The sequence below is a fragment of the Haemorhous mexicanus genome, chromosome 6, assembly GCF_027477595.1.
Source record: "Haemorhous mexicanus isolate bHaeMex1 chromosome 6, bHaeMex1.pri, whole genome shotgun sequence".
NCBI classification, from domain to species: Eukaryota; Metazoa; Chordata; class Aves; order Passeriformes; family Fringillidae; genus Haemorhous; species Haemorhous mexicanus.
This window is the reverse complement of record NC_082346.1, coordinates 41398927-41426241: the sequence shown is the minus strand read 5'-3', so window position 1 is coordinate 41426241 and position 27315 is coordinate 41398927. Positions and strand designations below refer to the sequence as shown.

The 27315-nt window shown below is 36.3% G+C and overlaps 1 protein-coding gene across 2 annotated transcripts in view; it reads left to right on the top strand.

Annotated features, from left to right (window-relative positions):
- SLC25A21 (solute carrier family 25 member 21) overlaps nucleotides 1-27156 on the top strand; it is a 235143-nt gene extending 207987 nt beyond the window's left edge. Inside the window, exons 1-8 of one of the 2 annotated variants that reach the window (XM_059849940.1) lie at nucleotides 4450-4516; nucleotides 7265-7456; nucleotides 10217-10276; nucleotides 12692-12799; nucleotides 16808-16972; nucleotides 21940-22121; nucleotides 22941-22993; nucleotides 25440-27156. In XM_059849940.1, coding sequence (XP_059705923.1) covers nucleotides 7337-7456; nucleotides 10217-10276; nucleotides 12692-12799; nucleotides 16808-16972; nucleotides 21940-22121; nucleotides 22941-22993; nucleotides 25440-25519 — 768 coding nt within the window. In that variant the 5' untranslated portion in view covers nucleotides 4450-4516; nucleotides 7265-7336 and the 3' untranslated portion in view covers nucleotides 25520-27156. Of the gene's footprint in view, nucleotides 1-4449; nucleotides 4517-7264; nucleotides 7457-10216; nucleotides 10277-12691; nucleotides 12800-16807; nucleotides 16973-21939; nucleotides 22122-22940; nucleotides 22994-25439 lie in introns of those variants that run through there. The other variant, XM_059849939.1, reaches the window with a different exon arrangement.
- The last annotated feature ends 159 nt before the right edge of the window (nucleotides 27157-27315 follow it).

Sequence of the window (27315 nt, the reverse complement as noted above, 5' to 3'; positions counted from 1 at the left end):
TGCAGTGATTGCTGTTGCTGCTGTTTCATAATTTTTCTGAACACCAGTTTTTTGAAGGAAGGCTTGAGTCCAGGTGATAATATCTCTCAAATGTGAAATGTCATCACTGTTCATATGAAAAAATTTGAAAAAATTTCATAGTCTGTGGGCAAATAGGCTAACTCAATTGTCCAAGCAAAGCAGAAGTATAAGATCATTGTGTGTGTGTGTGTGTGCTTTTTGACTGGCAAAGCCAGTCAAGTTTTTGTTACTTTCATGCTAGTTTTTTTAATTAAGTAAATGGTTCATCCTGCAAAGATTGAAATAACTCTCTTTAATGGGTACAATTTGTAAAATGTTATTTGTAAAAGTCGTGGGCAGCTGCTCGTCCTCCACCTCAGGCACAGGAGGTTCTAAAAGCAACTACACTTTATGCAAAAAATTAGTCAGTTGACAATAGGCAGTGATGGGATGGCATTGTCTTCTACTTCCTCCTTTCATTTATTCCTTTCATCTTTCTTGCTGTGCTTACTAACCTTTTTTCTGTTTCTATTTCAAATCAGGAAGGGAAAAAAACCCTAAACCACAGCTCATAATTAAATACTGAGCTAGCTCTTACCATGTTTACTGAATTACATATTGCATATATGGATGTATATCCTCAGAGTTTCATGTGTTTTTAGATTTCTAAACTTAATGTGTTCCATAGGAATAGACCTTAACTCCTTCTTGTCTGTTCTCCATGTAGAGATTTGCTTCCAAGGAGGAAGGAGGAATAAAGCAGTGAAAGCCACTTACAGAACCTTTCACATTTTAAGGATTCCTAGAACCATGAATAGCGTTACTCAGCTCTGCAGTAACCAGTACTAGATCCAACTCTGTTCAGCATCTTCATTAATCTTCTGAATGATGGGGCAGGGTGTACCCTCAGAAAATTTACTGATGATACAAATCTGGGAGAGCCGCTGGTATAACAAAGGGTTGTACTGCCAGTCAGGTGGACTTTGACTTGCTGGAGAAATGGTCTGACAGGAACCTCAGGGAGTTCAACAAGGGGAAGTGTGAAGTCCTGTGCGTGAGGAAAAATAATCCCATACACCAGTGTTATATTCAGGGCCAATTAGCTGGAAAGCAGATTTACAGCATAGGACCTGGAGGTCCTCGTGGACACCAAGCTGGTCATGAGCTACCAATATGGCCTGCAACCTAAGGGACTACTGACATCCTGGGATGCTTTAGCAGGCTGCTTTAGCTGCCAGCAGGTCAAGGGAGGTGTTTACTTCCTTACCCCCACTCAGCACTGGTTAGACCACAGTTGGAGTGCTGGGTCATTCTGGGCTCCCCAGTACAAGAGAGACATGGACATAACACAAAGAGTTCAGTTGAAGGGCCACTAAAATGATTAAAGGACTGGAGCACCTTTCACATGAGAAACGACTGAGAGAGACAGAACTGCCTGGAGGAGAGAAGGCTCAGAGGGGGATCTGATCGACGTGCACAAATACCTAAAGGAAGGGTCTCAGTGGCACTCAGTGACAGGACCAGAGGCAATGGACACCGAGTGAAGCACATATGAACATTAGGAAACACATTTTTACTGTGGGGGTAACTAAGCACTGGCACAGGCTCCCCAGAGAAGTTGTGGTGTCTTCTTCCTTTAGGGGTAGTCATTCTTTGGAGATACTTAGGAGCTGTCTGGATATGGTCCTGGACAACTGGCTCTAGGTTGCTCTTCTTGAGCAAGGGGTTGGGTCAGATGATCTCAAGAGGTCCCTTTCATCATCAACTTGTCTGTGATTCAGAAGCAGTTGATAATTTCTTTTCATATTTTTAGTTCCCATTTCTTTAGAACTTTCAAATAATCCACTGCCTGGTCTAATGGTGACCTGAATCACTGGTGTTTCAACACTGACTTGTGGTTTAATGCTGGATTGCTCTTTAGGAGCTGCCACCTGCCTTACAATATTGCTAAGTTGACATATACATTGCCCAAATTCCTAGTATATCCTTTCTACATTCTCTCTGAAAAGTTTCCTCTAAGATCCTCAGAGACTGTGGAAATGTTACCAGGCTTATATATCCAATAGTGGCGTGCATTTTGAATATACAAAAAGGCAACCTGGAAAAGGAACCTGTTGTGCTGTGTAAGGCTGGGTACTGCTGCTGCATGTTTTTAAAACTGATTTGTTGCTCTACACTGCATATTTCTCTGCTTAGGCATCTCTTACTAATGAAAAAATCCAGACCGAGTCTCACTTTTTGTAGTGAGAGCTACACCAGTGAGTAAAGCAGTGAAGGACATTAATTTTTCAACATCAATCATGTGGAGTAGTAGAAGTTGCAAGCAGGATGCCTGTTGTTGATATGTTTGCAGGGGTTTAGACTGAGCTCAAAGGAAGAAAGTGTTTACAGGGATCTGTGTTCTTGTAGCTGATCCTACTTGGACCTCAGTTTCAGTTTGAACTCACATTAAAATGTATGAATCACCTTCTTGAAGTTATTTGACATTTCAATTGCTTGCTGAATCAGCAATATGCTCTGCATATGTATGAACCATTAATGACTAAAATGGGCCCAGGACTAAGATTAAAGACCAAGACCAGGCTGGATGGGGCTCAGAGTAACCTGGTCTTGTGGAAGATTCCCTGCTTATAGCAGGCAGGTTGGAACTAACTTATTTTTAAGGTCCCTTCCAACCAAACCATTCTATGTTTCTATGATTGTATGATTCGATAGATCCATTATATTTATATTGTTATATCCACATCTATGGGTATCTGTAGGTATATCCATATCTATATTAATAGATACATAAATGTCTATTTGTATGTTTATGTTTGGAAAGTAAGACTTTGGGAAAATTTAAACATCTGATGACAACTGAATTCCTTAATCTCCTACTTTTCAGTATTTTGTCATTAAACCATCATTATGTTAAATGTTCAAAGTGTCCTTTTGTTGTGGACTGGAGTTGATACATTGCTTTCTTCAAAGTGAAGATATGCCCAACCCAAAGCATCTAACAAGGCCTAAAATACTTTATTTATATTGGAGAAGCCCAAGCAGAGAGCTCCAGAGAAGTGTTCAAAGAAGGATGGGGAAAATGGTATAGCATTTTAAATGGTGTAATATTTTAAATTCACATGGGGAATACGAATTTCATTGTTTTCTTTTGACATGTAGAGATCAACTGTAGGAGAATCTATTGATGTTATGTCTCTTACACACTCTGCAAAAATATTTCAAATACGAGGCTGCTTTAGAAAGGTGAATCATCACATTCCAACATCACCACCTTTCAACATTTGTAAAAACAAAAATGCTTTGCTTCAAGTAATTTTTTTTGTGTGTAGACAGAATCCTCTTACAGTCCTGAATAAATGTGTATACATTCTGAAGATGGACAAATTGTAGGACATATTCTTGTTGGCTAACAAGGTAATTTATGACTTTGAGCTAAGACAGGAACAATGCAAATTGGATATTGAAAACTTTTTTTTTCACTGTAAAGGTGGTCAGACATTGGAATAGTTTGCCCAGAAAGATGGTGGAGTCACCATCCCTGGAGGTGGGGATCATTCTATGGTTCTTCTTGGTGATTCCATTAAATCCCTTTCTGAACTCTCTCCATGCACTATCCAGGTTAGTGTGCAGACCTAGCAGAAAAGGACTGTGTTCATTTCTACCCCACATGGGGATTTTGAAAACTTCTTGTCATTCAAAGCATTCCCAAGACCCAGCATTATGTATCTACACTGACCTTGTAAGCAGAGCTCAGGCTGCCTGCAAATGCCATGTGTGCTGGCATGCAGCAGGTTGTAGATAGATAGATATAGAGATATAGATATAAAGATATATATACACACATACAGTGACAAGATACTGCCCAAATGGCTTTTTCCAAGATGAAATACATGTGTTCTGTCATGGATCTCTGAATAGGTAACTTGGGTTAAAACTATGTTGCTAAAAGCAAAAAACTTGGCACATTTTGAAACATGCTTAAAATTAAACCTCAAAATATGTCTCAGCTAGCATCTGAAGATGAGTGAGAAGTGATTTTGTACGCAACTTGCTGAAGCCACAGCTTTTTCCAAATCTGTATTTTGTGACTTAAGCTTTTGATGTAAACATTGCTGTGCTAAGCAAATCAAAACAATAAAATAATACTTATTTTTCAATGCCAAAGTGTTATTCTCCTTTAAAAAACAATTTCTTGTATTTCAGAAAAGAATTGATTGAATTTTTACGTATTTATTGCTGATTTCTTTATATCATCTCACCAGCACATGATATATTTGGTAGCACATTAGTTGTTTAGCAAGTAAGCAGAGGGTATCGTTATTTGTCTGTATGCCTGGAAATGCTGAAAATTTAATTGCTTTACTCAAAAGTGAAAATAGAATTAGCAGTATGGTATTGATATATTTTTTATCCATACAAAAATAATTTATTTTTTTTCTTCAATAGATTACTTGGCTTCTACAAAGGAATACTTCCTCCTGTTTTGGCTGAGACACCCAAAAGGGCAGTGAAGGTAAAAACCCCATGCTTCCTCCCTTAAAAGTATAACTAGGGACAGTGGCAGCTGTAAAACATTTTATTTCTCCCCCACTGACTGAGATTAGAATCTTAAACTTATTTGGCATATTAATCCTCTGATTTTTACTAGGAGGAAAGTTTCCTGTTGATAGCACAATAAAAACTGTCCTTGATTAAGAAGTGTAGGATAAGGCTCGTAAATGTTAAGCTAATTTTGTCCTGTTTATCAAATGTTACTGAAAAAAAAAGGTTGCAATTATTTTATATTGTCAGAATTAATAAAATGTTTAAGTTATATTTTAGCCTCATAATTGCCTCTGGTTTACATATTTTGTTTTACTGAAAATGCCTAGCAACTTGCAGAACAACTAACAGCTTAATAAATTAACACAAGAAGCCATTAAAGAAGCCACTAATAAGTACTTATTTAGTAGGTTTGAAGTGCTGCCCAGAGGTTTTTTGTGCTCCAAAGAGCACTCTGCTCAATACTCTATCTTTTTAAGAGACTGAAGATCGTAATGGATACAACTCCTCATTGTGCAAAACATTTTACTCTAGCTCTCTTACAATTATAGATGCTAGCCTATCAAAGGGTATTTTCTGTCAAATGCTGATCTGATTTTCTTTTAATATACTTTATTATGATTTGTAGAAGAGGATTTTAGTAACATTCCTAAGCGAAATACTTCAGTACATAAATTTTTTCAGTTGAGCCATTCAACCTTTTTAATTAAAACCTAATTATTAAGCACATCATTCTAAAGTTCTAAATCTATCAAAGCAGCCATTGTGTTAAGAGCAAATGTTTCTTAGTCTTTTACTTCAGAACTTTGAAGTTTCCATAGTTGCAACAAATGTGTCTAAAAGCAGTTATTATACAGAATGTCTTGATTTTTCTTTCTTTCTTTTTGTTGTTTCTTTCTAAAAAGGCTGCATATGATTCTGGTCCTTAGTCTGCAATTAATCATTCACATTCCAATTCCTTTACAGAGGAATAATATTTGTATAAAGTGACAGGATGTGACCTTGTAACAGAATCCTAAAGGAGTTCTGGTAATGTCATCTTCTTGTTTGCACTGGCATTTTAGATGCAAGTGACATATGTCACTTATCTCAAAATTACTTAATAAAACCAGGAAAACTAAAGTCCTTTTTAATGACAAAGTGGCAGTGAAGAATAGATGGATAATATTTAGATGATTCCTAACAACTCATTTTCTTCATATTGTGATGCTTCCTCTGTCTCTCCATTAAATTTCATTTGAAAGAGGATAAAGTAAATCTGACTGTGTTTTTTTAGATTCCAGCATGTATTTAGTAAAAATACTAACCCATTTGATTTCTCCTACCAATTCGAGTCATTCATAAACTTCAAATCACTTTCCTTTACTCAAATTTATTAAATTGGCTAATATGGTTAATACCCCATGATATTAAATATAATTATAGAATCATAAAGAGATTTTCAGTTGGGAAGGATCTCTGAACAAAGCAGAGCTGGTTTCATGGTTACATCAGGATGTTCAGATGCCTTGTCTAGTTGAGTTTTGAAATCTTAAAGAATGGAGACTGCAGCCTCTCTGTGCTCCTCCAGACCTTAAGTCTTTTACTGTGAGGAATTTTGCCTTATATCCAGTCCAAATCCTCCTGTTGCAACCTTTGTGTGTTGACTCTCATACTTCTGTTGTTGGCTTCTGAGAAAGTGACTCTTCTGTATAAAATTTGAGTGGTGGAAAACAGAACTTAAATCACCTTAGCTTTCTTGTCTCCAGGCTAAACAGACTCAGTTCTCTCAAACTCCTGTACAACAAGAGCTCCCGGCTCCTTTAATGTCTTACTTGTCCTCTTTTCGTGGGATGCTTCCTATCTGGTTCTTGGACATTTATGTGAGAGTTGAGTTTTCTGCAAACATGAGAATCAAGCTTAAATGTTAAAGATGTGAGGGTTTCAATTAAATAGTAAAATTCTTTTATTATTTTCAATATTCCTTTAAATTTGCTGCTGCTCCAAGAACATCAGAATAACTCTTTTGAGACATCAGCTGTATTCTACATTAGAAGAATTCAGTGAGAGAACAGGCCTGAACAATAATGTCCTTGTAAGAACCTGTATAATAAACAATTCAATGTGAGATATCATATGCCAGTACAATTTTTATCATCCAAAGTGGGATTTGTACCCATGCTTTGACCTGAAGAGAATCCAGCCTATCTCAAATTCCCACTAACCTTATTTGGCTATGACCCCAAAGGAAAAGTCTTTGCTTCCTTTGGCCCACCCTCCAACCTTTATTCTTCCAATGGTTTTCCTCATCGAAACAAGCCTCAAGCTGTCCCTTCTCCACTGCCTAAATGACCAGCGACATTTAGAGGAAGACCACATTCAGGCCAATGATTCTGAGATTTGAGAAAGCACAAAAGGAAAAGAGGCATTGTCTAGGTTCCAGTAGCTACTTTTTATATTTGTAATGAACTTTTTTGAAAGCTTCTAGTTGTAGTGTCATAAAAGTGTGTAGCGAATAGACAAGGGAGATTTTGTACTAAGAAATGTACTTGTGCTACTGGAATATTGTATTTATCTGCTGTTTATTTTTGCAAGTAAAAATAAAGCTATTAAAATGAAGTTATTTAGCCCCAGTTTCTCAGTTACGTGCTGAAGATACAGCTTCATTTTTAGTCAACTATGTTCTCATGTTTGTCTTGCTATTTCTTTTTTTCTCTCTTTTTATTTCCCTTCTAAAAAGAAAGCTGGTATTTCTGGAAGATGAAAAGTCAAAGTTTATAACTTTCTGTTAGATTGAACTTGGAGGAAAGAAATGATGATGCCAATACAATGGTTAACAGATGAACTTTTGGGGCAAATTTATATTGCTCATGTGTTCCTAGACATCTTGTTTCAAGCATATATTTTTATCTTAGCGTTATTGAGACATCTGGTAAGTACTTTGACTATTTTCTGTGTAACTTCAATTAAAGTGTATCTTTGCCAGATGGACAATATTGCTTACTATATACACAAAAGCATGTTTTAAATACATTTATTCTGAGAATTTTTTTTTACACAAAGCTATTAACTTCATACAACTGTAGAGGAAAAGGCAAATTATGCTGTGTTTTTAAAAACATTTTAGGTGGACATATATAAAGTCATATGATACAGTATGAAATCTTTTTTTGAAAACTTGTATGTATACTAGCCACTCTAGTACACCCAGCAACATTTATATTAAATTTTATTGCTTGTGATATTTTTCTTTTAAAAAATATTTAAAGCATAGTTACTATTAAGTAGTTATTTTATTTATGACTCTAGGAAGTTATTGATTTTTAAGATAACATTTTAAAGACCAAAAAAATTGCTGGGTAATGTAATTCTGCCTTTATTACAACTATTTTATAGATCTGTAACACTATGGAAAACATTAAGGAATACCAGAAATTCCGTTAAAGGTTAAGAGGGTAACAATGACTAGAAAGATGCTGGAGAGAGAATAAAGCAAATTTTATCACAATAAGAAATTAATTTAGTTCAGTGAAGCAGCTTACCCTCCCACTTTGTCAGACCTCTATTATACCTTCAAAAAGATAGAGCTAGAGTTTAAATAACACTTCTGTCTTTTTTGGTTATTGTCAAAGCCAATGCAAAAATTTTAAACATATTTGCAAGATGCTTGCAAGATTAATGTTCAATCTTTACACCCTTTGGAGGGTAGTCAAAATCTGGATCCCAGTTCTAGGATCTTTTCTGCAAAATGGTATAATAATCCCAACTGAGGATATAAAAAAATATCCGTCCTGTGACCAGAGTATCATCCCATCAGTTTCCAGAATTTAACAACTCAATTTTGCTTATGTATACATATTTCCTCTTGCTTTAAGACAGTGGCATTATTAACACATTAACACCCAATTCCCCGTTGGTTTTGGTATGATTCCAGTGACTTTTCATTTGAAGCAGGTCTTGATTGAAAAATTTTATCGACTTTGCCGTAGGACAAGGTTCTAAACAAGTTCAAATAAAAATGTGGTGCTTATTACTTATGTTCCTGTACACGTGGTGCATGGAATAGCTGTTTTGTTCTGATAGGTCTGTAGTACTGAACCATGAGGGACAGAGCTTCCCTTCTTTGGCTGAAACTCAGCACAGGCCACGCAGTCTTTCTCTCTTGTCTTCAAAACTCTCTTCCCTTATGTTTCTTATGATTCCCACATCTCCATTGGCCTCATTGCTCATTGCCTTCCTCTCATGGGGAAACAGTTTGGTCGTCTCATGCATCAGCAGATGCTGTGTGGAGGGATCGTAGCCCCCTCTGTGGTGTCAGAATTCACCAACTTTCCAAGGTGAATTTAACTTTAACTTTTCAAGGATCCCACCTTCATGTGAACCAGCCTGCTCTGAACTAATCAAATGCCACAGGTCAATATTGGAAAGCAGGCAGGAAAGTTAAAAATTCTGGCTATTTACTTTTGCTAGACTGGGATGTGACAGGTCTCCTGCTAGGAGATATGTACCTACACTGATGCAGTCCTGCAGAATGGTGGAACTGTGACAGGTTTTTTATTCTTCATTCCCATCATACCAGACATGCTGTGTAAAAGCCACTTTATTTTGCATGCAAAGACGTGAATATTTCTTAGACAGATTACAGGACTCACAAATAGCAAGCTGTGGTTAGGGACCTTGTGTTGTTCCATGTGTGAAAACTATGTGGAATAACACTTCAATGTTTTTGGTGTTACCCAGAATTCAGATACCTGCCCTTTTTAGCCCACAATTTCTGCCATCCTCAGGCTAGAGGATCATTTTCACTGCACTCAGATCTGTCTTATGTGATAGCAACTAGACTGCTTTTTCAGGGGCTTCAGCAACATTTTTGCAGAATATGAATTTGAGACACTATGGGGTTTCTTCTGTAATCTCCTTCATAAACTTAACAACTCTCCCTTTCAAGACATAAAGACGTGGTAGGTTGCAAAGTGAGCTAAGGGTTGCCTTTCACCATGTTGGTGCAGGTGAAGCTGATTTTACTTTTTTCTTGAGATTCAAACACCCATGAGCACAGTTTTCAAGACATCCTCTAAGGGATTGCAGATGCTCAGAACTTTGAAGTGGCACTGTTTGAAAGGAGACAATTGACTGAAAGATTTATTTGTAAAGAGAGAACAGGAAAAGAAATATACCTGTTGACAGAAGATTATAAAAATGGCCGACTTTCCATCTTCAAAATCCACAATTACATCTCTCTGACAGGAAGCAGGCTAGTGTTTGAGTAAAGCAAAAGCAATTCATCCCATTACATTCAGGATGTGGGGGTGATTTCTTGGGAAAACTGTAATATCTGCTACTACATTTAAACTAGTATATTAAAGCTAATGCCAGAGGAAAAGTTTATAAATTTTAATTGGTCTTATATTATGTAAGTGAACTCTTAGATAAAACATCACTTGAATTACACTTATGCTGCTGTTATGCATGACACACTGATAAAATCAGTTCTGAAGCCTGATTGTGTACTCTTGCACAACACTGCTACAGAGAGTGTGAAATAAAAGTGGCTTACATTTATTTTGCAGAACTGCATGCAGCTGCCCAGGATATGAGGTAGTGAAACTCCATTGTTGTCTGCTTTTTACTAATTTATATAAGTAACTAATAATTTTTTCCAATTCAATTTCAATCTATCTTCTATTCACAGTTTTTTACCTTTGAGCAATACAAGAAGCTTCTGGGATATGTGTCATTGCCACCAGGACTGGTATGTATGGACACAGCACTTCGTGTTCTGATGTAGTATGTGTCTGCTGAACAGTCTGTCTCATCTGCTGCCTCCCACAAAAGAAGCCCAAAATTAAAGGGTCCAGCTCAATCCACAGTTTTTCAAAACAGACCTGTCCCTTGATAAGAAATTATGTGTAAGAAAAATCAAAATTGATACATTATGTTTTATATAAAATGTCCTCGAAATAATTCCCTCCAACATCATAACATTAATGAATGGGGATAACAACAGTCACCATGGAAGAGCCTGTATACAGCTTGTCAGTCTTCATTCTTACAAAATTACAAAAAAACTGAACATTATCAATATGTATTTATTCTTATCTAGTGTAACACTTCAACCTCACAGTGATCTCAGTCTTATTTTAAAAACTTTATAAAGTTAGTAAGTTATTGATAAGAAATTGCTTCTTCCTTTGAAGTAAATGGCCAAACTCTCTTGTCCATCAGTGGAGTTAGGAATTGATCTCAAGAAATAACTGGTTTAAAAACAAAATGAAGGGCATACACAAACACAGAAATGTTTCAATGCTAAGATGTAGCTTGCATGTGTAATCTGCATTCTCACGTGTAGATCTTAATTCTGCTATTGTGCATTAGGAATAAAATATTTTTATAAGAGCTACTGCTTCTTATGGTGTAAGAATGTAAATCATAGTAAATATTTTTCACAATGATGACATCACAACTTTAGGAAACAATTGATCTTTTCAAGGCTGTACTATAAAGGTTTTGGTAATTTCAAGTCTCCTTTAAAGAGTATTGCTTCCAGTTGCATCTCCCTTTAACTGCAGTGAGTGAATGGTCATGGAATTCTATTAACTAGGTTAAAGCAAGTTTCCTCTTCCTTTTAATTATTCCACTGGCCCTATAGCTGTTTGCAGTCTCTCCTATTTTATCTGGTATTTTTCAGCAGTCCTCATCCTCAGGTGCATATAGAGAGACTTATACTTGCTCTCTAGCAAGTGGAAAGAACAGAGTTGAAGGTTCTATGGTACCCCAGCACTTTTTTGGGGGAAAAGAAAAATAGGCTTTAAACATGTAAACATCCTATTGCACATTTACAAGCTGCCCAAAAGCTGCTGTGATTCATAGAACAGATTCAGCAATGCTTATAACAATCAGAAATCCCCCATATTTTTGGTGCAGTACTGTTGCTACAGAGACATTTTTGGTCCTGAGGTAGTAAGGGAAAAAGAAGACTGAGGGGGATTCTGGTCAAAGCCAGGAAGAATGTTTCTAGGTACCTCAACAGACCTCATATCAAGGAAATATTTATTATTAAAAGACAGATGCATACATTAGCACCATCTTCCTACTGGTTTCCATCTCATGGTTGATGATGAAATGTTCCCATCTTACTGGAAAAATCGATTTGTTGGTAACACAATCTTCTCCAAAGGCAGTGAGACTGGTGTTTGCCACTACCCCTCTAACTTTTCATTCCTCTCTTTCTTGAGCTCTCAGGAGTCCCTGCTCAAATCCCTCTGCATTAAGTAAGTTTTTTCTCACTATTGTTTTTTCCCTTACTATTGGTTTATTTAAATTTCAACAAATGGATTCATTATAATGTATTTTGGTCCTGGGATGTTTTTTTCAGCACCTAGAGATTTTGGGGATGTTAAGTGAAGGCAATAAATGTGTAAAGTGATCATTAAACTTAATCTCTCTGAATTTTCTCAATTGACCTAAATATTTTAATACTATTTTTTGTTTGAAAAAAAATTAAGGTATCGTTGAATGCTGTGCCATGATGGAAAGCAAAGCAGTAGTATTTCCATATCTATGACTGAAATACCACCAGCTTCTAAGTGAATGGAGTTAATTCATCCTTGCAATGAATGTTGACATTTCCCTGTGAGCTAATTTCCATATCAACTTTTCTAGGATTTTTAACTACTAGGTGAACATTCTACTTGTGCAATTTGCTTAAGTACTGAACTATTTTTGTTTTTTACATGTACTTTTAAGTTAATACATTAGTGTGTCCTTAATGCTCAGTTCAGGGATTTTATTTTTTCCAGTGCTGCATAACTACACTTGTATTTGTGTTATTATGCAGAGGCCACCCAAAGATAACATGAGGACATTCTTTTGCCATGTTTTCCATGTTTGCGCAATAATTTGGTACCATATTTTCCCTTCCAGCTGAAAAGAGAATACATGGACGTGGAGTGCTACAATATTCTGTTTTGATTGTTTTGGAATATGGTTTATGGCTATTGTTATATTGTCTTCATGAACTGTCAGCATCTATCAAGGGCTAAAGTTGTTTAGCAACAGAATACGGCTGCATGTAGTCTTGCAGTTTGCATTGTATCCCTCAGTTTCACAATCTGATGTAGAGGAAGTATTACTCCTTAATACTCAATTTTCATTTTAACTTTCCTAGGCATTTGCAGTTGCTGGCTTGGGATCTGGGTTGACAGAGGCAGTCGTGGTTAACCCATTTGAAGTAGTGAAGGTTACCTTACAGACCAATCAGAACGCTTTCACAGAGGTAGGAAAACTGCTTCCTTCTCCTTTTTCCATTCTATTGGGAATAATGCACTTTGAGGTTCATATTTAGAGCAGAATGTCTGCAATATATTGGTGGATGCAAATGATTTCCCCACAAACTCAACAGAAACATGAGACCCAATAGCCAATGCCCTCAGGTATGCAGAGATGCATGCAGTACTGTCAGAGGCATCAGCATCCCCCCTGTAAATATTCTGTGCCCAAAATGCACCTTCATCCCTCCCAAGCAGCCAGCAACCCGGCACTGTGAGGAATTGTAATCCAGGAATACAAACCTGAGCCACTTGAATGCAGCACATTTACCCCAGCAGGCTCCAGATTTCAAGTGAGCACTGAAGGTTAGCATAAAATACCATGGCCCTGTGCCCTAGACAGAGTCCAGCTGCTGTATTTTATGCAATGTTTCTTGGATGAAATTACTTACAAAACTTCACTTTTATTAGCACAAACTGGAAAATTGTTATATAACAAGTACATTGATAATTGAAATTCTTGCTTAACTTCAGAGTTTTTTTATTCAAATATTCAAATAATACTTCCAAAGAAGTCATTGCACAAAACATTGTCCACGATTCTGAGTACTGCTGAAAGGGGAGAAATATTAAACTGGAAAACAGTGATTCATGAAAATCAAGTATTCTCAGGAATGCACTAGCTTCTATTAGTTTTAATGCAGAACACATTCCAGGATCAAGGGAAGGAAGGCAGTAATGAAGTTCCTTTTTCCTTTTCTCATTTAATAAAAATAACAATTGTCAAATCATCTTTTTCAAGATCTTTTGAGGAATCAGCTGTACCATGGTAGAAGTGCCAAATCACATAAGCATTCACATGAAAAGGTTAGCTGAATCCCTGGTGGGACACGATTTTTTCATATTCCACTATAAGTTTTGACTGAATTAATACTTGTATGCCTTTGTAGCGCTCATCTGCACAAATTGAACAGTTTTGAGGGGTGCACAGTAAAGAGATTTATGACCTGGCCATTTACATAATCTGTTGGGGCCAAGTTCCTCAGGTACACTCTGGAAAAATACAGCTACTGATTTCCACATGTCATAGAGTTACTGGTACCTACTCCATAACTCATCCAGGAAAGCATTTTCTTCCAGAATAAATTTTAAAATGTTTGGTAAATTCCTGTTCAATTCTCAATGCATATGAAAGACATGTTTATTTGCTGCAAGTCTCCAGTCTAGACATTTTTTAAACTTGGGCAGCAAAGCCACTGAACAGATAAATAATGCAGAGCGGGAGTTTAGGATCCTGGAAGGAGAGAGACTGAAAGTAGGAAAAAGCAATGTGTGAGAGGATCTGTCTCTCACAGAAGAAGATGATGTGATAAAAATCATTAACTATTACTCCTCCAGCAGTAGTGAACAGATATTCTGGATCTTTCTGCTTCACAGTTGTGATGATGAAATTATCCTAGCTTAAAAAACCCTCTGCTTTTAAGTATAAACAAACTACTGTTATATTTTGAACCATCTATTCCTTGTAAAGTTGAAAAAGACCAATGTATCCTTTCACTTCATACATTTTAAATTTTCTCTACTGCAAAATTTATAAAAAAGTCTGGGGTGATTTAGTTTGTAAATTTTAGCCAATTATTTCCTCTAGTTGCAGCATCCCTTACTTGCTGACCTTCAGAATAATACAATAATCAAACAATAACCAAAAGCATTCTGAGTTGTTTTTGTTCAGGTGAATGTTCTCTAATTTAATTTAAATGCAAAATTTCACAAAATCCAAATAATAGTATATTATCATACAAATAAAATTGTCACAGAATGGTATTTGGACCCTGTTAGAAACCTAGTTGACATTGAAAATATTAACTGCTTGCTCTAGGGAAAAAAATACAAGCAAAATTAAGTTCTTAAATCACGAAGATTGTTCTAGCACAGACATGTTAATTTTTAATATATCTTTCTAAAGCGTTAGAACTTCAGAATTTGCTGTAAATTAGAAAAAACTCCAGTGACTTAATATCTTGACATTAAGTCCTCATTAAGAAAATGTTCAAGAACATTCCACAATAAAGCATGTAAACTCAAGCCCATTGGAAGAAGCATGTCCAGAGGTTATATTATACAGCATAAGGCATTACCATGCACTGTTTTTCTAAAAGGTTTAAGTAAAGTGTGTACCTATCCCATTGTGGAGCTTTCATACTACAGGATGAAACCTAATGCAGTTCACATATTTCTTTGACTATTGTATAGAAATAATAAATATATCTTGTTTAAAAGGAACAAGGAAGAGCATGAGCACATACACTCACACCCAGACTCCAGCACACCCCCAAAGCAAATATTCACACCCTGCAGTGACAGCTGAATTGTTCTGTGGCAGCAGATCATCTTTCCAGGCTTGATAGATTTAAAGAGGAAGGCCACTATAAATCACGTATCAGCCCTTTTGTAATGTGGATTGCTGTGGGTAAAACTAATGGTGGCTTTTTGTTAAAGTAGACTGCAAGAAGTCCAACACCACGTTGTTTGGTTTTCCATTTTTTTTTTTTTTTTCCCTTTCCCTGTAGCCCTGGATAACTCACTGGCTATAGAAGCTGGTGTGATGATTAAAATCTTCTCACCTGACATAAAAGTTATGATTAATTAAACAAATATATTTTTCTGCTTTATGATGAGAAGAATCTGACTCCAGATTCCATTGCATAGGTCTATATTAAGTAAGAGTCAACAGCTGTGTGAAGTGCATTAACTCCAGATGTTTGTACAATAAATTCCTCTAAGGTCCTTCCATCATCAATGATGAACCGCAGACCTTCTATGACTTGATCAGTTGGCATGATGACACCTCCTTTGGTAAAAGGGAAGTGCTGCCAAAGAGAGTCCTCTGTTACTATAGGACTGAAAAGGGAAGTCAGGTGTAGACATTGCAGGTGTCTATATTTGGATTTATTAATCCCATCTCAGGTGTTCAGCAAGTGAGAGGCTTCCCCTCTGAGGCATGAGTAAATCCATACTCAAGACAATGGATACCAAGGGATACCTTAATATTGGAGGTTGCTGTATTATTTCTTAAAGATCTAATATCCATTTTTGGAGCACGAAAAGGGATGTTATTGCTAGTATCCATGTTTTGCATCTCCATTTTAGAAGAGATTCTGACTTGAATTCTCGGGAGTAGATAGAAAAGTAAACTCCAGTAAAATATATGCAGAGCATGAGCAGGATAATATTAGTTGTGGAATATGAAAAATACAAAATTAAACTTTGTATTAAAGATTAAACTCATCAGTCACCTCAATAAGCCATCATATGCTGTGTCAGATATAATAGCATCATTTGGCTGATGCTGTTGATCTACCACAGTGATATTTTGAAATGGAAAGCTATTAAACAAATAAGTATATTGAAATTAGTGGTATTCACAGTGGTGTAGTCAAAATTCTTCTATATTTTCATATTTGAACCTCCTGGTGGAAGTCATGTTTTGCCTTTCTAATTATAGATTTGGTTACCCAGAGCTTTATGGCTTTATGGCTTTTTTTGGCTTTATGCTTTGGAGAAAGCCAAACTCTATTCACCAACTTTTTGAAAATAATGTTCCTATAAAGCTGCTAAAAAATGTAAAATATTCAGAAGGGGAATAGCTAATTCTGAATATCATGGTATATTCAAAAAAAGACCCAAAGCACATGTAGTCAGGCAGACTCTGTCTGATATGAAGCAGTTTCTTCCTTTTTGTCTTTTATGAAATGAAAATCTGTTACAGTACTAGTCGTTTACAGTACTCAAGTCCTGCTTTCATCTTATTCTGCAATCAGAAAAATGAGGAATCTTTTTAATTAAAATTGTGGTTTTTATTGGTCACAGGAAAGGGAAAATAACAAATACGGTGATGCTTAGTATAAGGTTACAAGGATTGGCAACACTGTGTTTGTCAACAGCATGGAAATTATGCTGTGTTTATTGTTTTCTTTTTGTAATGATCTCTTCCTTCTTTTGCTTAACTTGTGTAGCAACCATCTAGCTTTGTTCAAGCTCAGCAGATCATTAAAACTGGTGGTCTGGGCTTCCAAGGACTCAACAAAGGCCTCACTGCAACACTGGGCCGTCACGGAGTTTTTAACATGGTTTACTTTGGATTCTACTTCAATGTGAAAAACATTCTTCCAGTCAATAAAGTAAGTTCTTCATACAATGCAATAGACAATCAGATAAGAATTTTGACATTTTTATTCGCACTCTATTTTTCTGTGCAAAGCTGTGGTATTTAGTGATCAACCTCGCTCTGTTTTGCAGAAATCCATAACATTTTAATGGAAGCAAAGTGAGGACTCCATCTTCTCACTTTTTAAGCAAAGCTGAGTGTAGTCATATTTGAATTATCATTTTTATGAATTTCCCTTTATAGCATGGTAGCAGTGCAAAAAGGCAGCAAATGAGATACAGACATGTTGTGCTTATGTTGGGTATGTATGTTTTTGGGGGTTTTTTTGTGCCAAACTTGCTTAGAAGAGAAAAATCAGTTTCTAGAACTTCTGTCACACAGGGGCTAAGCTTGCAGAGGTGGCTGAGCTGCAGGATGTAGATTATTCTGGCTAGGCACTGGACCTATTTACTCAAAAGAGAGTTCAACCTAGTATTTAAGGATGACAGGGAAGTTTCATCTTTATGGGAAAAAGACAGTCCAAAACAGGATGTAAAGGGTCATGCACTGGGTCTTTATATCATTTATAATTAAAGAAAAAAAGTCATTATAGCTTTAATTTCATTGAAGAAATTTTGATAGTCCGAATATTACCTTAAATAACAAAGGAAACATTTTCTTTACACCAAAAGGAAATTTTACAAATGAAAACATGATAACATCAGCAACTTTCTAAATGACTGTGTGAGAAACAGCTAATGGTTTATTAATGATTCCAGCATGCTACTTATTGAAGTCTGTTTTCACTGATGTGATTTTTAGATGATGACAGTTAAACAGTCGCAGGTGTAACGTGCAGTGATATACATGTAAGAAGGTGCAATTCACATCAAAAGGGATCGGTTTCTATTCCCATATGAAGTAACACCTCCTTTTTTTCTGCACTTCTGAGTAGCCTGGTATTTTTGTTGGCAGCGTTGTGTAAATGGAGAAAACCTCCACTTCTTATTTGCAGATTATTACAGTAAATTGAATTGTTCAAGAGCAGTTGACCCACAAGTTTCTACAAGTTTCTTTCAGTGTATCTAAGCATATTTTAGAGTGCACTTTAGTCACACATTCTAAAAACTCAAGGCACAGGCACAGCTTGTTACTAAGATAGGAGTAAACACTTTTGTGTTGATCAAAAGATTAAAAAATTATAATCACTATGCAGAAAATTCAGGTAAATATGCAGGTAAGGACAGAGACTAGTGTGTAGCTTCTATGGGAATCATGGGAAATGTTCTTGCATAGGAATTGAATAGTAATAATATTTGGCATAAGCATACTTTCCTAGCCTTTCAGATTTTAAAAAATAGGAAACAAGTATTACATTATTAGAAAGATTCAGAGCTTTATGCTCTAAAGGAAATTTGTACTTTATACAGATTTTGTATGACGCAGAAAAATTTTAACATCTCCAACATGGATTTAAATATACGTAGAAAACAAAAGGGAAATCACTTCAATGTCAGCTGGTGACCCAGCTGTCCTCAAATATTAGCAAAATGAAAAGGCAATTTAATCAGTGTGGGATTAACTGCAAATCAGTGGAGAGGTTTGCCTGGTGCTAAACCAGTGCACAGTGCCTCACATGGTGGCTTGCACAGTGGCTGCATCTGTGCTAGTGAATGGAGTGGCAGACTCAGCTGCCTGTGCTCTTAAACATTCCCTGGCACAGCTTCGGCCCTGGCCAGCCAGCACAGTGCCTGGGTGGGGCTGAGGAGCCAGTGGAGGCAGGGAACCCTTCCTAATGGGCTGGCTTCATGCAGCCAGCCTGTTCTGAATGGTGACAGCATTCTACAGTGCTAATAAAGCTAGGAGCACTCTCTAGGCCAGCCAGCATCAGTGCCATCGACAGCCTGTACTGAGAGATATAGCCAATAATTCTGATCAAACTTCCATTAAAATCAATGCAAAACTCACCCTGACTTTGAGAAGACATAGATCAGGCTTCATCTGGCTGGCTGGTGCTAGCCAACATTATGTCTCAGGTACTTACATGCATTGAATTTCACTTCAGTGACTGCTAAATGGAAGTATTTGACAATAATTTATGACCTGTAACAAATCTCTTCTGTCAGTGTGCAGGTACTAGAGGCTTAGAGTTATCAAACCTGTACAAGGAATTCGGTAGAAGCTGGTTTGCAGTTAGTCTGAAAAATACTTAACAGTTGTTAATTTGTCCAGATTTCTCACATTAATCTCTTTGTTAATTTTGTATATTTTGCCAGAAAAGAAAGTCTTAAAGCCAGTCTTGTAATATTGACAAATACATAAAAATTGTAATATATAAAAATTGTAAAATTAGAATACTCCACTTGTGAAATAATTTTGACTATTTGCTGTCCACCGTCTGTAACATAAGTGGAAAAATATATTAAAATCTCTGAATGAGCCTTTTAGCTGTCATCTAAACTGTGCATTAAATCTGTATCCCAGTTAGGGATGTTTGCTGCCTATTTTGCCAAAACCAATAAATCTTGTAGGTTGAGTGGTCAAATGATATCAATGACATGTGTGGGTTGTAAATGTCCATAATGAATAATTTTTCATACATTCAGTCTATCCTGCTAAACAGACCGTTTACAGCCAACCTTGTGCCCAGTTTACTGAAAATGGAAATAGCCAGATTTCTTTCAGTGGCCACTAATGTACCAACCATAGAGACTTAGCAGCTATGCCTCTGCCCTATCAATGAAATTATTTTTCAGATGGCATCTACTTTTATAGCACATTTCATAGGTGTCCATCAGCTTTGCAATTTTTTATCATAATTAGAATTGCTTTTAAACATTACTTTCATTAAAACCTTTGCTCACTACCACCTCCAAGTGGCTGCCACATTTCTCAACAGTATGAAATTTTCTCACATGTGTTAAAAGCCCCCTCTGAAATGTGGCCAACTGCAGGACTCATTTCAAGTTGGGCACTGCTGGCCCCAGCCACTGCATTTGTGCTTCCTGTTACACGGGCTGCTGCAGCAGACCAGGGGTGCTGAGCAGTGCATTGTCTTGTAAGAGAAAGGGACTCTGAACTTCCAGAGGCAAAGAAGAGATGGGAAACCCAAATGGGCTGCTCAGCTTGGTGAGTAAGTAAAATAGCAGACAATAGTTTTATTTTAGTAGCTTTCAGATCCATGCCAACGTAGAAGTTCTGTGTAGGAATAGAGTGAAAAGCAGATGTGGTTCAATGGACTTGAAGAAATAGCAAGCCAAGGTGATTTAGGAGAAGACTGGATCAGAAGGAGAAGTGGAATAACCACAGAGCCACTAAGCTCGTCTTTTAGAAAAAAATTACTTTGAATTTTTGACACCTTATTTTATATTGAATCTTTATACTAATGAAATTACCCAGATATTACAGTGATGGCTTTAATAGAAAAACCTTTCCCATGAGGTTTATGGTAAAAAAATCGAGTTATAGCAAAGCTGGTATTGACTATGGTATATTTGGATTTGGTTAGAGTCCAGTTTTGTGAATGGGCAAAAGGGGTCTTCTTTTCTTCTCTAGATACCAGAAACATTGGCTTTATTCTATTTGCATTTAAATCACTGTGTGTGAATGAACAGAATTTTTTTGCTAAGATCTTTGCTAAAAAAGGGCTACAATTCTTGTACCACAAGCGATTCTAATTTTTAAGTTATTATCAGTATGTTTCGTGTTTTGTGAAATCAAGGTATGAGTTTTTCTGCAAGTAATAAAGAGCTCTGTTGATCTGACATTTCTTTTTTAGCACCTTTATGGGCTTCATTCAATGTATATTATGGAAGTTTTAATTTATTTTTCTTATTGCTAATCTGGAAACGAAAACTTCTTTCTTGGTTTCTGTTTCATTTAAAAACATACAGATTTAGGAAACCAAAAACTGTCTTATTTTAACATTTTGCCCGTGTTATAACACAGCAAGATCATTTGTTATTTTAATAATGATTTTCTATAATTAAAGCACCTTCATGACAGAAGTAAGCTGCATACAAGGAATCTGATGTAGCAAAAAAGTGTCTTTCTGTTAAAAACCCATAGCAAAACTAAATTATGTGGGTAGGAAATGTTCTGGAACACGCTTGCCTGTGACTTCCACTACTTAGAGAAATAGGATTAAACCTGCTTCAAGGGACTTTGACTCCCAGATAAACTCTGGGTTCTTTGATGTCATAGAAATGCCAAAGTAGGAGGTCTTTCTAAAAGATCAAATGAAACCCAGTTGAACTGTGAACTGCGAGTGAGCAAAGAAGTTTTTAGATGCACTTCTAACCTACTTCTAACTTTTACCGTGTGCATATAGTAGGGTTCAGAAACAATCTGTTGTAAATTCTTCAGCCAATTAGCTGAGTGAATTACCACCGTTTATAATGCGCAGAACGTGGAGGCTCTCTTGCCGTTGTGCCGAGCTGGATTGTTAATAACAGGAAGCTAGCACTTCTCAGTACAGTGGATCAGCTACATGTGAAAATAAATGTAAAAAACCTGGAGGGGAATGGCAGCAGACTGAGATTAGTCTTTATTTAATTTAGCATTTGGGGGTCCAACACACAAATGAGTGTTTTAGTAGGCTTCATGGTGGAAGTTGCTGTCATTTGTAAAATATTCTGGCCAATTAGCTAATAGTGTGCTTGGATTTCTCCTGTTTTGATACAGTAATACTAAGTACATTGTGAAGCCCAATTATACAAATCATCCCCATATGCCATACCAGTCTTTCTTTATGAACTGTGTTTATAAATCCTGTGTGAGGAAATGTGTACTTCAGCAATTTAGACCATGTGTAAAAACACAGCCAATAGGATTGTCAAGAAAACAAGTTCCAGCATAGGAAATCCTAATGTGTTCCGCTAAAATAACACGAGTCTGTTGTGTGAGTTTTCTGATTAAATGTTTGTTACTTTATAGTGCTTAACCTGCACGGGTCTTCCCGTTCCCCTTTTTATTCTTTCTTTCCTATTTTCTTTTTTGTAGGATCCAAATTTGGAGTTTTTGAGGAAATTTGGAATTGGGCTAGTCTCAGGAACAATAGCCTCAATTATTAACATTCCTTTTGATGTTGCAAAAAGTAGGATTCAAGGACCACAGCCAGTTCCTGGAGAGATCAAGTACAGAACCTGTTTTAAAACTATGGCAACAGTCTATAAAGAGGAAGGGTAAAACATTCTTATTTTAATAAATGTCCAGACCTCTGTTTTAGTTCGTGTGGGTCCATAAAACTGTGTTGTTGTATTTTAGATTTGACGAGGACCATTAAGCCACCCTGAATTCACATATCAAAAGAGCCCAATGTAGCATTCTGAAAATTTATTTTAGAATTAAAAGGACATATCTTCCTACTACATATGAACTTCTACAAAAGACTTACAAAATGATAGTTACATTGTCAAAATTTATGTTTCCCAAGTAAATGCTTCATATATCTCGTGTGTAGTTTTTTTCAACTCTTCATTTTGTAAAAGGAAAATATGAACAGAAAACAGACTATTTCTCAATTTATTTTAATTTTAATAATGCAGGCCTCTGTACCTTGAAAATTATTGCTGAAATAATTAAACTGGGGACAGATCCTTGTGGTAATAACATTTTCCAACTTTTAAAAATATTTCTCAAGTGGTGACTGACTTGTGGCTTTGATATTCAATTATATCAGTCATTTTGTCCCTATATGCAGCTGTTGTTAACAGGCTTGTCTTGAAAGTAAACCCATCTCACTGATTAAAGTCATATTTCTGATTGGCTAGGCTCACAACCTTGCTTTTGTGACTGAACATTGATTAACTTTTTCTCTTCATCTGATCTGCCTCTGTAAAATGTTAAAATCCAGATACAGCCTGCTATTGAACATGTGTAATTTCAAATAATTGCCTCTAAGTGCTCTGCCAGCATTTTAACAAACATGTGCTACAATTCCGTTCTTCTTTTAGAGCAAGAATATTGTTTGAAATCTTTTGTTTGTTATTCTTCTGCTACAGATTTCTGGCTCTGTACAAAGGCTTGCTTCCCAAGATTATGAGGCTCGGTCCAGGTAATTTTCCTTCTGTCATTTCTATTTTGCTTTTGTTCTGGCTTTCTCTTCCCATTTTTACAGTTTCTTGAGAAAATGTAGCAAGTATCAGTCAAATAAATGAATCAAAATATCTTTCACTTTGAATGGTTTCTTTTTAAAATACTATCATCTAGTAGTATCACAGATGGATTTGGCTAAATATGTGTCTAAAAAAATAGTTTACACATCTAATTCAGAGAATTGCAGATCCGAGCAAATGCTGGTTTGTGCAACTGTTTTATTTATGAACAAACCGAAGTACATGCAAAGGACAGAACTGTGAAACTTTTGGAAGTTTATTTAAGTTCCCTATTCCTTCTAATGTGATCTTTTGAGTTCATTAGCACTATTCCATACCTATGTGAAGTCAGCCTAAAAAGCAGGTTAGAGTCTCTCCATGAAATGCACTCAACTAGTCAAGGCACAGCCCGAGCATATCAAATTCCAATTACTTTCTTCTCTTATGCTCTATGGGGGCAGACACTAAAAAGCTGATAGCAGAGCTGGGAAGAGACTTGTATGGCCCTGAAAAACTAAGAGGACAAGGATATCTTAAAACTGGGGGTGTTGCTTGACCCTTTCTTACTAATTGTTACTCCAAATGTGGGAGCACAGTGGTTGAAAGCTGCATCTTCCTTGGCTTTTAGGGTTTTTTTTTCCTGACTGGTTTTGATTAATCATGAAAGCAAAGCACTGGGCCCTCAGACTTTGTCAGCCCACAAAAGCAGTCTGTGTCAAAAAGAGCAGAAGCCCCAATTTGAGCAGTATCCCATTTCCATGATATTGTATTTCCAGTTGTTCAAGCTGGTTGTTTAATATGCAAGAACACACATAGGTAAAGCAAATAGGTACAGAGCCTGTTCTGCAGTATAAAGGAGGCATTAGGTTTGTCTGTAAATGTTTGCATATCCAATCCATCTGGCTAAGTATTAGACCATGTCTGGTTATTGTGCAGGGTGAGGAAGAAGGTGTGGAGGAGAAACAAGGAGCTCTGGAGCTAAAAGCCTTTTCCCTCACACTCCAAAGATACTAGATTACATACATGACAAAGAGAAAGCAGTGTTTGCTTTCCCAGTACCTCTTAGCACAGGAATAAATTTTAGGAATAAAATTTTCCTTCTTACAAATGACTATGCATTCTGGCCCACATCCAGCAGGTCAGTTACATGTGAACTTCATTCTAAGTACTTCTGTACTTACATTGGCTAACTAGCATATAGGTTTAACTTTCTGATGAAACAATAATACAGTCTTTATTATGACTGGGAAGGGAATTCCTTCTTCCAACATGTGAGTGTTTACAGGAAAAGAGATACACAAACAGATCACGCAGTATGAGATTTGGAATCAGCCTTGATTTGAGTTCAAATCACATCTTAGACATTGTGTCTATGATTTGTTTGTTGGTCAAAGCCTTTTGCAAACATCTGCTCTGTCTAGCTTTCTGTGAGTTCCTTTTCATAGAGAGTTTTAAGTCTGGTGATTTGTTCCTTAGGACAAATGATATGGAGAAACTCATGTAGTAATTCTGTGTGCCTGGTTGTCTTAGCCTATCCCTAGAAAGGTGAGCCCAGTTCAGCAGAAGCCACGTTTGTTAGAGATGCCACCCAAGCCACCAACTGAACCAACAGGCAAAGGCAAGAAGATATTTATGCCCCAGTGCTGGCACCCACAAATAATTTATTTTTACTCATGCAGCCTGGTTCCCTTTATCAATGTTCTCCAAATAGAACTTCTCTATCTGTTTAGCTATATATATACCTTCAGAAATGTTCCCTTTTTTGTCTCACACAGTAATACAGCCCAGTTACAGTCTGGCTTCACTAACAGTAAAGATATTTTATGGCTTTCATACTGGGATTTTATAGCGTTACCAATTCTAGCAAATAATGCCATTTCATTAGATCAAAACTTTACCTGTGGATTTGTAGCCAGGAAAGATTATACTCACTTCAGCACCATGCTTTAGACATGATGACAAAACAGGTAAAAACCTCTCTTGACTCTTACCTGGAAGTGTTTTTATCATCCTGAACATGAATTTTTGCCATTCCACCAGTCAAGTTGGTCTTCCATGGCAAAATCTTGTTAAACAGGCACATAAATATAGATATATTCAGACTAAAAGTTCCATTTTTAGAAGAACAAAGAAAAACATTAATCTTGAAAGACTATTAGGAAAAATCACACTGAGAGTGAATTTGATTTAATATAAGAGCTATTTACATCAACTTTATGGTCTAATATTAAGTAAAACTTGTGTGGTTTATGAATTGTTGATCTTGTAGTGAACTTGGGAAATAGTAGACTTCTCCATTTTGTAAATAAGGCTTTACCATATTCTTGTTTACGTTACACTATAAATGCTCTATAATCTTGAAAAGGCTGGATTTTCTATGTAGTAAAATAATATCTTTTCTTCCAGGTGGTGCAGTGATGCTTTTGGTTTACGAATACGTTTATGCATGGCTTCAGGACACAGTTAATCACAAGGAGCACTTCTGAAAAAAATGTACTCTTTAAAATTGCATGCATTCTAAAATACACTGTAATAAAGCAAAAGTGATTCTTATCCTTCATAGTGTTGAATACCCTCAGATTGCACTGATGTTAATACAATTCCAAACAAATATGGTCTCTAGGTCCTGATCCAAGAAAACATTCAAGTACATGTTTTTCTGTAAGTGCATAATTAAATAGCACTTGACATTTGTAATTGTTTTGCTGGACCAAGAGAAAATATAAAGCAGACTTAAGACTGAGTTTTTAAAGGACAAACTGAAATTTCTTGACACAGAATCACCCTGTGTAATCACATACTTTTAAAAGTTTCAGCTGAAATGGCAAGATAAGAACTATTAGGGTATTTTAAAGGAAAAAAAGGAATAATCCTGCAGGGGCAGATACTAAGTTAATGTAAACTGACAGCTCCATTGATTCCACATTAAGAAAATGGTCCATACTCTGCAACTCTTAAGTCAGTCTTGGGTCCAGTTTCAATTCAGCCCAGTATGATTTCAGCATTCATATAAGAGCTTTTCAAGTTCTTAGGAGTTTGGATAGAAAAGGACAGCACAAGTAGCCACAACCTTAAAAACATGCATACTGCTAAGCATCCTACTTGTTCTTAGCCACATATATTATATAAATCTCATTCAGATCAAAGATACTGAAAGTAATTAGTATGCATCAAGTTGCATATAAAAACAAACCAACATGGGAGTCATAGAAGAAATAAGTAAATAAATTAACAGAAAGAAGTCATTTTAGGCATTTGACATTTTGCTGCAAATTTTTTATCCACTTTGAAATACTATCCCAAAAGAGCTGTCCTGTGATAAAAATGCTCAGTGCACCCCGACTGCCCCTTTAGGCTTTCATTTCCACCATGGAATGGTAAAACAAGGTAGCACATCTGCAGTTGTTCATAGCTAGCCATACACCTCACAGAAATGCACCTTTCTGTAGATAAAAAAACATTTCTCTAAAGCTAAAATGTTTGGTTTTCCCAGTCACTGTAAATATAAATATTCCAGGGATGTACTTGCATTCTTACTAGCCACTCCAACTCTGTGAAAACTAGTAAATCCTGCTGTGCTGACTCAAGACATAGTTTCTGTTCATGCAGTTGTGCCAGTCTACATTTTCTCTTTAAAAACTCCTTAAATAATTTAAAACCACGCATTATTCTGTTAAAAAACATAAAATATTATATATATATATATATATAAAATATAAAAATGTCTTCATTATCTAACTTGGTTTGCTGTCAAATGAGCATATATCTTGCAAAGTTTCAGTATCTCCCCCATGCTACATTCACTCTGTTAACAATATTGTTCTTCCTCTGAAGAAGGGAGAAACCTTTTCCTTGGCAATCCTAAAGAAGTGCCTTTCTGCATTGTTACTTGAAAATGGCAGTTCACGTGTGAAGTCTCATCTCACAAGTGTATTTAATGCATTGGAAAAGCAGCAAAAAGCTAAAAATAGCAAGGTGCTTTCAGCGCTTTCAAGGACACCTGCACTAACATGCTCAATAAACCTCTCTTTTGTCTGAATTTGGCAACGGTGGCTTTTCATGCCTATGCTATTTCATAGCTAAAAATCAATAAAATTACTTCTGTTGAAGTTTATGGTTTTAAGGCAAGTGTTCCTCGTTGTTGTATTTTAATATCAGTACTCGGCCAAAGAGAAGACACTACTAAGATAATTTCAAAAACTAAAGCAAAATGCTTTATAATTTGTCTTTTATTAATTTAGAGCATTCAAAATATAAAAATAAAATGCTTTAAACATACTGT